Raw genomic sequence first — 14,983 nt, 5'->3', positions numbered from 1 at the left:
TGAGTCCGAAATTTTTTGGATGGGTCAGCTGAGATTTTTTGACGAAATGGGTGGTCAGTTTTATATAAAATCCCATCATAATAGCATGCACTTGACTCGGTAAAAAACATAAATATTACACGTGACACAGTTTCTGCGGTGAATTAGTTTCTTTGTTTTGGACATAATGAAATTAGTATATGAAAAGAAAAACAGAAAGCTTGGGGATCAGAACAAAAAAAAATTGGCCAACTTTTTCTTAATTCACGGTTGTCAAGGCTCCAAGACTCTAGTAATGGCAAAAGAAAAGGGGCTATTACTCTATTAGAGTTGATGTGCAAATGTTTAGGGGTCTTCTCTTGCACAAACGTAATACTATCATCGTTTTGCGACTCTCTGTTTGTTTGTTACTATTGTATGAGCAAGTACAGAATCACCCAAAACTACCACAAGCACTAGCTACTGTCGGTGGCGAGTGGCAACCGAAGTTTCACTTTTATACTTTGCTCAGCCTCCTTCTTGGCATCTCTGCAACATCTAGATCTAGACTACGATGTTTTTTAGCCTTTTATTGCCCAATACTTGCACCCTTTTTTTTCGAAGTTAAATATATTAACCAAAAACTATAGAAAAAATACCCCTCCATACTAGGCTACATAATTGTCTTGAAATAGAAAGCAAACTTTATGCACTGTCCAAACAATGTTTAACGCGGTTTCGTTTTAGTGTGATTAAAATCCAATTGAAATTTAATGAGTATATTTTATTTTATTCTATTCATTTTTATTATTTTCAAAAACAGTTTATCCAATTCGAATTAGGTTCTTATAAAATCCAAATTAGCATACCTGTTTTAATAAAAGTATTTTATTAGTAATCTTTTAAATTTTTGTAAAAGTTCTAATATATAATTAAGTAATAATATATTATTTAGATTCTGCATCATGCTACATACTTTAATATAATATAGTAACATTATATTAAATTTAGAAAAAAATCAAAATATTTAATATAATCTCAATTAAATTATATGAATTCAATACAATATTTTATTGAAATGACCTCAATAATATTATATTGAATATTATATCACAATTACTTTATGTTTATAGTCTTAGAAGCTGCTCAGCGTATCGTTTGGTGGAATTAAGGTACTGTAGGAATTATAGACTCAATCAAACCTGATCATAACCACCGAGTATAATCACATTGTAACAATTTTTCAATTTATGTTAGCCCCCCCCTTCCAGCAACTCTTAATTTAACCAAAAAATTGTCTACTTTAGTACTATAGTACGGAAATAGAGGTAATCTACCAACTAAAATTGGAACTAAAAGACAATCTACCAGCTAAAAATAATTGTTGGTAGCAAGTCTTCCAGCAAAAAATAGTGGCCGAAGCAAAATCTTTCTTCCCACAATCCAGCAGCTGAAATTAGTTGACCGGATAAAAAGCTCCCCGCCAGAGATCAGCTCCCATTTTGTATTTACATATTTTCGTTTCTACTATCCATACTATCAGGTCAACAAGAAGGCCAATTTTGAGGGGGTGTAATTTTATTTTTTTTAGTCCTGGTTAAATCCATGCAACAAATATACCAAAAAATCATATAAGCACGATATATCGCATGATATCAAAATTCACAACCATAAATCTGCCCTTTATATAACTTCAAAAACATTACAAGCATGACAGTCAACTAAACATCAAACTTAGAAGTGTCTTACCTGTGCTTCTCCCACAAAACTAAACCATTGCTCGTGAAAGCAAAACAGATTTAATAGACAATGATTTCTCACTGGAACTAGGAGCTAAACAATTTAAGTTAACCAACCCTGCAAATTTGTGTACTGTCATTTATAGATTTGGCATCAGAGGCTTCTAGCAATTCTTTCATACAAGTCTTGAGGCCAATTTCTATTCAAATTGTTTGCAAGGAAATTTGCAATCTGCATGGTACCAAATAAAAGTCTATTATTGAACGAAAATGGTACTAAATGCAGATTAAGAATTAATCAAAACACACACACACAACATTTCATAGATAATGACTCTAATATCATCACAGCTTAATCATCTTTCATAAATGATCATGAACATATTCCGAATATATGTATCTGTGTTTAGCAACAGCTATAAATATCAGTTTGCTTGTCAACTTGCCCCTTTGAAACAATAATAATAGCTTTATACATTAGGCCTCAAACCCTCGTTAAACAAAGAACATACGCTACACAGAATAAAACCAGAAATGATTCCTGTATAATGTTATAAGCAAAATGAGGCAAGTTGTAAAACCCAACAGTGTGCTAGCATGCTGTTAGTGTTAGATCTATGATGTTTTCCTTGTATAGTAATATAACAAAAAGGTAAACCCAAACCATCTCAATTGCCAATACTAAAGCCACGAAAAAACAGATTTCGCTGGTGTTAAGTTATAGTAAACCTCTTTTAAAACATGCATTTTCCTGCAGTGAACTTTACATCCTCCGTACAAATTTAACCTTGACCTCACTTGCACTCTTTCCTGCTTTATACTAAGTAGCTTAATAGTCAATATTGCCAAAGTCACAGGACTCAAGATGTCACAAACAAAGCCGGGATTCTTCATGTGTTTAAAAAAATTACAAATTTTATCATATCAAAAAAGTTATTATTTGTAGTCATAATGTGACAACCGGGGTTAAATCCCGATTTTTTTCCCTAAAATCAGGTATAACCCCAAATCCCAATAACACTATATGCTCCCAAAAATATCATTCAATGTTGGCATACTTAAGAGTGTAACTGGCGCTTATTAGCTGAACAAAGAGTCTCATTATTCTCGACATGGGCACGTGCGTGAGGTGAACATATATCCATATGGTTCATGCTTGATGCAACCAGAAGAGACACACATACCAACATTATTCATATTTCGTAACTTCTAAAGGAAAACTAGTTACTAGAACCAAATGGGCCACAAAAATAGATGTTGAAATAGAGCTTAAATATCTATATTAAATATAGCTTGCCATACCTTGGTTCGCAAAGCACGAAGTGATCCATCAGTATCAATTGCATTGTCCAAACAATGAAGAGCGGCTTTAAGAAGGTCAGGCACACAAGCTTGGACATGAGGAGATAACCTCTGAAACACGTCAACATTAACATCTGGTGCACGTGGATCAAGAGGCAGAAACGGAAGTCTTGCCACCTCCCTCAGAGCATCTATATGATTACCCAGTCTGGACAGCTTATGGATTGATAGAATGGTCTCAAGTTGTCTTAACACCATTTGCTGCTCCAGAACTTGTTCTCTTTCTTGAAGACTGAACAAAAGACAAGATAATTAGAAAATATGAACAGAAGAAAAGAACACATACTTCATCAAGAAGAGCAAGCATTAAGCAAGATAAAAGGCAGGTTGATGAAATGTGCTGCCATTCTGATACATAAAAACATCAAGATTCTTTGGCTTTTATATGTTGCAAAAGATATATACTTTCAGATCGTATAAAATTAAAAATTAGCAAAGCTTGCAAAATAGAACTGGGCTAGCCTCAACATAGGTTCACTTGAACATTGATAACATTTTTAATCAAGCCATAACACGCCAATAGAAAGAATATATAGCAACATAAAAGAAATCAGTAAACAACCTGACTTCAGGATAATATTTAAAAGTCTCCACAAGCTCATTTCCAGAGTGGATGAGCCCAGCAGTACGACTCTCACCATCCAATCTTCCCCGTGATAGAGCACCGATTGCTTCTGAAAGACATTTGTTTATCGTATCCAAAGCAGCAGAGAATGCCCCAACCCTTTTCTGAATCTCAATAGACTGGATTTTAAATCAAACAAAAGGAGAGTTAGAGATATTAGACAAACGCAAATCACCAAGCTAGAATTCACATAAAAGTTACAAATTGTCGCTGAGAGGTTATAAAAAAGGCAACCCGTTTGTTAGTATGAAGGAAAAAAAATTAATAAAATCCAAGGATTTAAGGGTTGCAAGTATAGTAAATAAGCAATTAATTTGATTTATAGCACATTTAGATGAAGGAATTCATCCACAAACCATCTTGTTTCAAAGATATCAAGAAAGGATCAGAATAGTTGGATTATTTAAAGTAAATGTGTTGTAAAACTTTAAAAAGGCGTTAATTATTTGGCCGCTGATAGTAACTTCTAAGGGATTATAACTTATCTCATCCACTACCAGAAAAACACTTGGGGGAGCAACGCAGAGAGATATTAAAGTAAATGAATCACATATGAAGTATATGAATACACGTGACGAGAGCTAGGAGAAAGAAAGGAGAGTCTATAGGTACACTTAGATATTAAACCAATGCTAAGGTCTACTCCACACACCTTACATACTAGCAACAAGTAATTTACAGTAATACCTGAAGTTATATTTTTTAAGATTAGAAGATGTAATTGATTGAGGGTATAAGAATTTTTTTTCCTGCGAGATTTTCACTAAAACCCAGGCCTTGGAGAAAGTGAAGGAGTTGATGTTCACATTATTAAGACCATAAGGCATGGACCTAAGCTCAGCTAGTTCATAGCTGTTCGGTTCCTGTCTCTAATAAGCCAGAATGCCTTGTGTTAGTTAATTGGCCAGAAAAATGCCTTGTGCCAATGTCCATGAAAAGATCAATCAAGGACTCTAAGGAGTGATTCAATCAGCGCAAGTGCTCAGCACAAAACATAATGAAGCAAGGAACGTTAAACTAAAGTGATATATGGCAAATATCAGAAGAGCAGACAGGATAACAAAATTAGGGTCCATATGTGCACTGCAAACATATAATTTTGCCATCAAAAGGAATAAGGAAATGGGAGTAATTACTTTTTCATACAGTCCAGCTTCCTGACACTGGCGAGCAGCTTCAAGCAAAAACTGTTGTCTTGATTTTCCATCTGTCAAAAATCTTCCAAGCTCACCTTCTTCCCCTGCACCCCTTGAACCGAGCAAAAGATGTATTCCACCATCACGTAACAACAGCTCCATCAGAAGTTGCTTTAGCATTGATGTTCTCTGCCATTGCTGATCTGCACTTCCTCTTCCAGTCCATGACAGCTGCCCTCCACCCATTGTCGCAGCAGCTTGTGCATAATATTCCAGTGCCATTAAAAGATCGTCATGTTGTAAATAAAGTGCCCCGTACTGCCTAATCAAACTAGATGCCTCTGCAAAAGCATCCATCATCCCTAGTGTCTGACCAGCTCCAAAACCTTCAGCAAGTATTCCATGGTCCCCCACCACAATTGAAATATGAACAGCATCTATATTATACGCTTCATTTCCCATATCCTTGTACAGGTACAAAATAGCGGGTAGTAACTGTATACTCAATAGCAAAACATAGGGATACACCAGCGGGTCCTTTCCATTCTTTGTATAGTATGATGGCTCAAACTTATTCAAGTAAGCTTGCAAATCAGTTAAAGTGTAAGGAGACGACCCATCATTAAGGACAAAGGAGGATCCACCTGGTTGGTCTCGTACAGCACACAATTTGAACCACAAGAAATCCTCAATAGTATTGAAAAGAGTAGGCAGTTCTCTAAGCAATCGATCAATCTGCCTCCGAGAACCAGAGACAATTGCATATAGGAGCAACTTCTTTTTGTCATATGCAGTTCGCCCTACTCGATCACCCATTCTTAACATTTTTTCACATTCTTCTGCAGCAGAAGCAGCAGTCTCAGCTGATACCATGCCTCCAGAAGAAATCCACTCTTTAAGCTGTTAACATGGGAGAATATATAACAAAGGATGAAAGAAGAAATTATGGATCACAAGTGCTGAAAACTCACTACCTGGGAAGCAAACTGTTGAGATACACGAGAGGATGATGCAACATCTTTAGCTTCATCATAGTACCCAGTTCTTAAGCAGAAATATATCTGTCATCACAGGGAAGAGCAAAAGTTTTTTAATAGTAATTCTGCCAAAGATATCCAAATTTAATTAAATCAAGGAGATACAGATGATACAATCATACAGATACATGTATATAATATCTAATTTTGTATCAGGAGAATGTGAGAAAGAGCCAAAACTATAAACACTTGTGGAAAAGATGTTCAAGGAAAGTCAACAACACAACAGCAGCTGAGCTGAAAAAACATGCAAAAAGGTGTATGTGGTAGTCTTTCTATGATATATTTTTCTCAGCTTTGCCTTTTATTTCCAGCAACTGAATAAAGGCCCTTTCGGCATTGCCATTGCATGCAGCAACAACAGTTTTTTTTTTCTTAAAAGCAAGTAAAAATCTGTTTGGTAAATCTAAAAACAGCTTTTCTAAACAACAGCTTTTGGCTACTTTTAGAGAAAGCAGGTCCCCCCATGCTTTTGAAAAAAGCTGTTGTTCAGCTTTCTTGGGAAGTTGTCACATAATTCTCTATCAAACCTTACCCAAATCATTATTTTTTATATTAAACCCCAAAACATGCGAATATTAAATATATTACCAAACAGTTGTCTGATTTCTGTAGCACTTTTTTTTTTTACCAGCACAACAGTTTTGAACAACACTCTCAAACAGACCCTAATTCACTGTCAAAAAAGTCCCACTCCACTAATTTTTTTAATATATAAGAAAAGGAAGGGAAGTACAATTTCAGCATAACAGCATTTGGTTAAAATTTGGCTTTGTGTCAGCAGCTAACAATATATTCAAATAGTTTGATCAGGAAAGGTATAAGCACTAATAAGCCATGAGTTATGGGGGTAAAAAAGAAAAATCACAACTAATGGGTAAATGCAAGTGAAGTGACAGTATAAGAAATGATCTACGTTGAGAGGCTACTGCCCAGAATCTTGGCAGCCACATCTTACAACTCTAATAACAAACTCAGGGAAAAAATTCTGAGAATGAGAAAATAACCTATTTATAGAAAAAATTAGCAATACAAGGATATAGATACAATATCAATTATCAAGCCAGTTCTTGTTCAGCCCACGACATTCATTTACATGGCCTCCAATCAAGAATTGTCAAGCCAGTTCTTGTTCAGCCCACGACATTCATTTACATGGCCTCCAATCATGAATTGCTTAGAGCTATACTACTATATAAAACTAGATAACAAGTGCCAGGACCATCAATAAAAGACTCCAAACTGATAAGTTCATAGACTTAACTTAATTTCCCCTTCAATCCTCGCCTTAGTGTCTAATATACATAAATATATTGTGGGGACCATCTTTCCTCTTCTCATTTCTTGATCTCTGATTTCCATTATTACTTTTGTTATGCTAATAGCTTCATTTTTTCTCCTCGTCTTATCCTGTATGTTTACTAATGTCCCTTCATTCTCTCCGTTTCCCGATTTTTTTTTATAAAACCCACTCTTTTATATTCTGGTTAGAGGTTTTTTTTTTATTGAACCCACACACACCACTTTTGCCTGATAGGCGGCTTGAACCCTCAATCTGTTGGTAAATAATGGCAAAGGTAGTCAAAACAAGAGAGATTTGGTTTTCCTGACAAGCTTTACTACAAAAGGATGTGAGTATATAAACAGTTCAGAATGCTATATCACCGTGATCAAACTGGAGATCATCATTTAGAATTCCCTTTTTTGAAAAAATAATAATAATAACAGGGAAAATATGTAAAGTTTACATTCTCGATGAAAACATTATCTTCTAGAACTAAAGTCCTTAATTGCCCCAACAAGTTTTGCCATAAAAGGGTTTTGAGTCGATAAGCAGCTCAATAAGCTACAGAGACATGATAGAACCATATTCAGATTTGGAATTCACTTTTAGAACCAAAATAAAAAGGTGATAAACTTATAGTGTAAGGTGTAGGTTCTTGATGGATAGTGGATACCGTGTTCTCAAGAACTAGTGTCAACAAAACAATTTTCGAGGAAGAAAAAGGTTAAGGACCTACATCATAAGATAGCATATTCACCGTTGAAATGTAAAAACATGTACATATCTCGACAGCTTGTAATTAAAATTAAAAAGACTTGCTGCAGTAGTGACCTGCTGCCAAGTAGTATCAACAGGAGGCTGCCTACGAGTATCGCCAGCATCAAAATCAAGCACACCATAGTCCCTCAACCTAATCTGCACACAGGGAACCCCACAAATATTCAGAAAAAGATACATATATGTTTCTGAAACATCATATGTAACAAGTGAAAGTTACATATAAGAATATATGCTGCCACAAGTCCCATAACTTGCGCATGCTAGTTTATAAATAACTGAGACATACCCGTAGAAAGGCATGAATTCGTTGCAATTTTCCAACGGCTCCACCCAGAGCAGCCTATAATGAAATCAGTATATGATGAATCAAAGGGAATATATGTTTGTTTAAATAATCATATTAACAATGCTAACACTGCCGAATGCCCTAGCAGTGAGAGCAGAAAAGTTCTGCAGCAAGATTTTGAGCGAAACATATCTGAAGAGTAAGACCAATTACTTACCTGAGCAGGATGACTTTGTATCGTTTCAGTGACATGTTTCTCATGCCCCCATTCAAGGTGACGCCTTGCACCAATTATCAGTGACATTTTCTTTGAAACATTTTGTTGAGGATATGAATCCTCACCCATCATCATCTGTAATGGTTAAACACATTAACTATTTTTTGAACAACCCTACACAGAACTTTAAACTTTACCTTAATAAGTATCCATATTACTTCAATACCTGAATTAGGTGCCATATTTTCTGCATGCTTACTGATTTACCACCAGAAGTATCCAGATTTAAACTATCATAGGCACTCTTGAAAGCTGTGGCAGGCTAACAAGAAAGATAAGATTATAATGTATCCATGCTACCAAAAGTCGATTACAATTAGATGAGTTGTACTCAATTTGATCATTGATAACATCTATTAATATATTTAATACCATCATGGTGTCTGACTATATGACTAAAAAAGCTTAGAAAGGTGAAGTAAACTATTTTAACCATGAGATTAAATTTTCATAAATTTCTAACCTCACCAAAAAAACCAGATTACCACCACTTTTGGCCTTCTCCGAAAGACCATTATTTGCATTAAGCAGAAAGTCAAAATAATGTGTGTTCTTTTGTATCCCTTCAATTTCTTAATTCCTTCTATGTTGACTCGATAAATGCCATACGGGAAAAAAAATCAATTTGTATACAGAACTACAGACATATATTAAAGGGAATCCCAGAAAGCATATTATTAAGAGGCAAAGTCCTCAGTGCATTCTACTATTGGGAGAGATGATTTTCATAAGAACTGTTTAATAGCAGAGTGGAACAACAAATTAACTACTGAAGTATCAATAGTTCTGCATTATAAAGGAATCGTACATGTACCAGAAAAGTGAAAAAATAAATTAGGAGTCGTTATTTTACAAGCATGGAGAAAGTATGCAGGCGTAGAAAAATCAGCTTTATAGATAGAAAAAAGAATTTTAAGTTCACTAAAACAATTTGAAAGACCCTTACTTTAAATGGTAAGCCGCACTCCCTAGCATCGTTCAAGGTCTTGACAGTTTGAGCATACACTGCAGCTTTTTTCTCAGCAACGGACTTATCAGCTGGAGGTGCTAGCTCCATCCGAGATGACATAGGTGAAAGATGGGGCTTAGAAACGGATACCATTTGATTGTGATGACCACTGGCGGGACTTGAACCACCCACATTTGTCCTAGGTAATGATGTGATGCGACTTAAACTCTGAAGGAAGTCCCGTTTTTCCTTTTGCCAGTCCTCCTGACAGAGTGGACAAAGATAGAGCAAGTATAAATGAAAACAGAAGCAACAACATACTTGACTTGTATTATATTAAATGGGCATAAGATTAATGATCCGAATCAAAAGCAGCTTTAGGTAGCAATTAGGGTAGTATTATAGCACTTCTCAGATAGCTACTGCTTCCTCTTTGCTCCTAAAAGTTAGAGATCTGCATTGAAAGCAATACACTGGAAGGGCAATATTACAAGGTTGCAGCATGGCATAAGAAGTCACCCCTTTAGAAACTTAAACTTGCATAAACTTTCATACTATAATCAATACCAATAATTAAATGATAGGTATCAACCTTAAGTTCTGTTGATGGGGCAACTTTTGATATTTGTCAGATTTTTGCAAGTCAGGTGTCTACAACACCATAACTCTAGGCACTACACTCCGCAAAGGTTGGTGGTGAAAATTTGGCACCCTGATATTGATTTTAACTATCCAGCTCAAATTGCAATGAAACTACATTTAATCACAATAACCATACGAGGGACACCATGAGAAATGAGACTGTGCTGAATTCTCATTTAGTTTGTATAAATAAATAAAAAAACATAGATGGCATTTTAAAGAAGATAATGAATTTTTAGATCAGCTTATTGGCAATAATTAGTTTCCAAAAACTGTTTGTCCCAATTTCCCACCTCAGAGACTCAAAAAGGGAAGCACAAACATTATTACCTAGTTTGCAACTAAAAAAGCAAAAGTTTCTGCCAGCATTTAAGAAAAAGCAGCTGAACACCAAATGTAGAGTTGAACTGGAAGATCTCTCATCCAATAAGATGAAAAACACCAGCACGCACTTTTCAACAAGGGAAAAGGGTTTTTTTTTTAAAGAAATCTATTTAAAAATCATACTTAAAATACATCCCACGGTAATTTGCACATATATACGCAAGTTGAAATAGAGAACTCCAATAATAAACATGTAAAAATAACACGTCACGTTAGCATTGTACTAAAAAAAGAGGAACATAGTATATACACACACAACTATGCTCCTTGGGCTCGGGTACGAGTGTGGGACTTGAGTGCAAATTCAAGTGTCAGATTCTTATATTTAACAAAATCCATAGACATATGTCCGGAAGTTGACACCGGTCCGCCAATGGGGTTTGGCATGTACATGTGACACATAATATCATATATGTTGAGTATCAATTCTCATATAACCTTAAGGTGCTAGCGGTTAGGAGGAGGCCTTAATTGGAATACATTATATCCAACACTATCTCTAACTTCAACGAGTGGAAATGGACAAATAAACTTATATATTGTGCCTGAAAGGGTTCGAACTTGAGACATCTCATTGAACTGGAATACCATATTAGGTAACCAACTCTCTCAAAATCTAAAGGAATAATATCAACCCATAAATCAATGATTCAAAAATGTATCATGACATGCTGCTATATACAAACAGCCAACAGGCTTTACAGAAATATATAGGGATGATAATGACAAGTACAATAGTGCTAACCTCCAATACTGTCATCATATAATCATTAAAGCTCCTAACGTTATCTTTCTGGGCTTCCTGGACAGCAGATACCATTGCCATTTCATGGACCTGGTGCACCATCAAAGAACATCACAGGTAAGACACCCGCTACAATTTTGAAATAAATGAAGCTATGAATTAATGTTATGACATGCAAAGACCATTCAAGAGTCAGTCATCTGTATATGAAGATTTTTAATTCTTAAGCTAAGTGGACTTCAACAAACCTGTTGCAGGTATTCTTCAACACTTGTTGCTTCGGCGGGAAAAACATCTTCAAATGTAGTCTTCAATCATTGAACAAAACTGTATTAGGACTGATACAATGACCATTGATAGCACAAGAAGTTACAATAACAATTAAGGCAAGAGACGCAATTTAAACAACTCATATAAGATATTATTACGAATGTGCAATGTATGTGTGGGACATTAACGCCTATTAAGCAGTGGCGGATGCATGTGTTGCCCCCTGGGGTCACATGCCCCCATTAAAAAAAATAATAAAGTAGTAATTTATTTTTTTTATTATTTTGTATACAAAGTGCCCCCATAGAAAATTATAACAAGTGCAGATACCATATTTTAGAAGAGAGAAGAGATCGACTAAAGCTTTATTTTTGGGTATACTTCAATTATTATTGTTCTGTTTTAGTTTTACGGCTTCTCTTTCAGGTTTTTCCTCTTATTTTAAACCTTCAATTTTATCATTCTGTTTTAGTTTTTACATTTACACATCTTTGTTACACTTACAGTTAAAAAAAATTATAGTGCCCCCATGAACAAAATGTTCTGCATCCGCCACTGCTATAAAGGCAACATTTTAAGTCAAAAACATTAGCCATATATCATATATGTCTTCCATATATAACTTCCATTGTGGATGTGGAATTTTTCTGTGTTTTTCTCCACCATGCAAGTCAAGTTAGAAGCCATTATTTTCTATTAGTGTATTATATATAGTAATGAAATTTTAACAAACTGTGTAAATGCATAATATCACTGAGCACTGCCAATGGCCCACAAATTTTGTGTTCCTAAAGACATGAATGTTCCAATGGCATCCAAAAAAAAGATTGCCAAGTGTGCAGTTGCATCTCCAGTTACACTTACTGTCATAATACATTGTTTCACAGGTCTGAGTAAAATGTAATTATAGTTACTAGCCACATAGTGAAATTTCTTACCTTCAGTTCGAACGACTTAAGATCTCGAGCAAGCTGCTCGGCATTTAACCCCTCTCGTGCAAGAAGCCTGCAACAAACATAACAAATTAAAACAACAAATCAAATTACTACTCATTCGAAACAACTCATGTCCTATACAACACCTCACAATTAGCCATGCCTAGTAGCTCAACTAAGAAGCCATACACGAATATATAAAACCTCCGAGTTCAAAACTTAAAAAGAAGAATTATCAAACACACACGTAAACTTGCATATATTACCTAGTAGCAGCAATGGACTGCGAGGGAGCTTCGGTTCGCAATGTTTTCGATTTAAGCTTCTTCGACAATGCTTCTAATTGATCCAAATTCCTCTAAAACGCTCAAAATAAACAATTTCAACAAATAATATAACAGAAATCAGAAAAAATATATCAGACTGTTGAAAAGAGATTGAGAACGAGCGTACGGACCTGAAGAGGCGGAAATTGAGCGGAAGGAGCGGCTTGTTCGACGAGTTTTGATGAAGAATGGAGAAGATCGGTCCAGCTACTCATGTCTGCTTCGTTCGCCATGCTCGAATTATAGATACAATGTACACACACAGTGTTTGTACGAGCTTCGTTAGGGTTTTTCAATATTTTGCAGAGCTTAAAATGAACCCTAATTTTGAGCGGTAAAGTGGGAATTGGATGGGGGGATTGAGTGTTGTAGCGTGCACGGTGTGGGATGCGTCTCACTGTACTGTTTTTTGGTCAAGTCGGGCTCCAGGCGTGGTACCGGGTTTGAAACGATGAATCGGGACCAAAGTATCGGTATGGCTTTGATTGTATCTGATTTTCTAACCCGATAATTTAACACGTAACATGTTAATACGATATGAAAAAAATATGTGAGCTTTGATTTTTGATATACGAAAATACACGAATACAAAATTACATGATAGATTTCGTGTTGGGAACGAGTTTTCATATTGGGTACACGAAAATACATAAAGATATTTGTACACAGTTTTGGTTATACTTATACATATGTAATTCTTTGTTTCAAAAAAAAAATTGTTATTCTGTAAAATCCATACGGTTTTCATCTTTAGGTACACGAAAATATATGAAACGAAACGATCACCACCTCTGTCTGACTAGGTATGAATTTAGTGTATGAATTTAGTATATTTAGAGATCGTTGTTTCAAAAAAAAAAAAAGTAAAATAAAGAAGTGAAGTATAATTGATAGCTAAATTGATAGTTTTAAATTATTAAAGTGTTTGAAAAATATGTATATTTTTATATACAAAAATTAGTATTTTCGACTTTCAACTTCTTTTACACGCTTTTTAAAAATATTACAAATTTGTTAACACAAACGGGCCAACAAAGATATAAGTGAAAAATAAGTGCAACTTATGTGGCCTAAACAAGGGTTTTATTTGAAAATTTTAGATTTAATTTGAAATAACAAAAATAATTTTAAAAAATCATTCTTATACAAAACATATTAATTTATTGCATTAATCTGACATTTATAATTTATATTTAATTAATTATATATTAATAAAAGTATGAAAAATACAATTTATTTAAATTTCACTTCTTTATACTCATATGTCCCTTTAACATAATATACTCATATTTTAGGAATATGAGAAATTTAATTTTATAACACACCGAACCGAACTCCTTAAAATCAATCTTAAAATAAGAAATCTAGTACGTAAATATAATTCCTCAATTTTTAACAAAGATTCATAAGTATATTATATTATTGAAAGCAGATATGTAAATCTTTGATCATTTATATATGTATTATACGATTAAAAGTAAATATGTAAAATTCTGTTCATTATTTATATTATCACAATGTACTCTTTCATTTCATATCGAAAAATCTTTAATTCACAGTTTTTTTTAAAACAAGCATGTAAATTTTTTTACTCCAAATACATTTTTTCACCGTCTAATAGGCCCTCACATTAACAAATTCTCTTCAAAATTATAATAAAAAATATTATTTATTATCAAACTAAATTAATATATTTTATTTATAATAATTTTAAACAGAAATGCCGTATTATTCCTTAAATATAACTAATCATTATAGTCAATTCCACTAGGTACCCAACAAGCTAGCAAATTGTATTTCATATATTTTAGCTAATCATTTTAGTAGCATAGTCGAAGATGGTTTCATAACCGTTAAATCACTTAAATCAATTTGATTATATGTTATATAAAATTTATATCATATTCCCTCCGTTCCATTTAATTCTATACGTTTCTTTTACACTGCTCGATACGCACTTCAATGCTCTTATAAAAGATAGTTCTATAACTTATTTTCAAAATTTTCTTTTTCTGAATAAAAATATAACATTCAAACTTTTATTCAGAAAAAAAAATCTTAAAAATACGCTGCGGAACTATACTTTACAGGAGTATTAAAGTCCGTGCCGCTCTCCCGTCCTCTAATGTATATAATTCAGGGGGACGGAGGGAGTATTAACTATAATTTAGATCAGTTTTACATTAAATTTTAGTTACTTTGAATTTTCTTTAGGGTTTGTCTAGTGCTCCAGATTTCATAAGTATA

At 34.2% G+C, this 14,983-nt stretch overlaps 1 protein-coding gene across 1 annotated transcript; it reads right to left on the bottom strand.

The window, feature by feature from the left end:
- Positions 1-1,619: 1,619 nt before the first annotated feature.
- On the bottom strand, positions 1,620-13,197 carry LOC108227800 (nuclear pore complex protein NUP93A). Its single transcript, XM_017403146.2, has 15 exons — positions 12,868-13,197; positions 12,677-12,768; positions 12,414-12,480; positions 11,454-11,513; positions 11,206-11,295; positions 9,432-9,698; positions 8,652-8,747; positions 8,426-8,560; positions 8,209-8,262; positions 7,974-8,057; positions 5,795-5,881; positions 4,821-5,720; positions 3,622-3,803; positions 3,000-3,291; positions 1,620-1,929 (listed from the first exon to the last, which is right to left on the bottom strand). Exons 1-15 carry the CDS (start codon positions 12,967-12,969, stop codon positions 1,852-1,854), a joined length of 2,586 nt encoding a protein of 861 aa, XP_017258635.1. The 5' UTR covers positions 12,970-13,197; the 3' UTR covers positions 1,620-1,851.
- Between the last annotated feature and the right edge of the window lie 1,786 nt (positions 13,198-14,983).

This window comes from Daucus carota, chromosome 6 (genome assembly GCF_001625215.2).
Source record: "Daucus carota subsp. sativus chromosome 6, DH1 v3.0, whole genome shotgun sequence".
Taxonomy (NCBI): Eukaryota; Viridiplantae; Streptophyta; class Magnoliopsida; order Apiales; family Apiaceae; genus Daucus; species Daucus carota.
The sequence above is the reverse complement of the archived record's forward strand: the minus strand, read 5'-3'. Positions and strand labels throughout refer to the sequence as shown.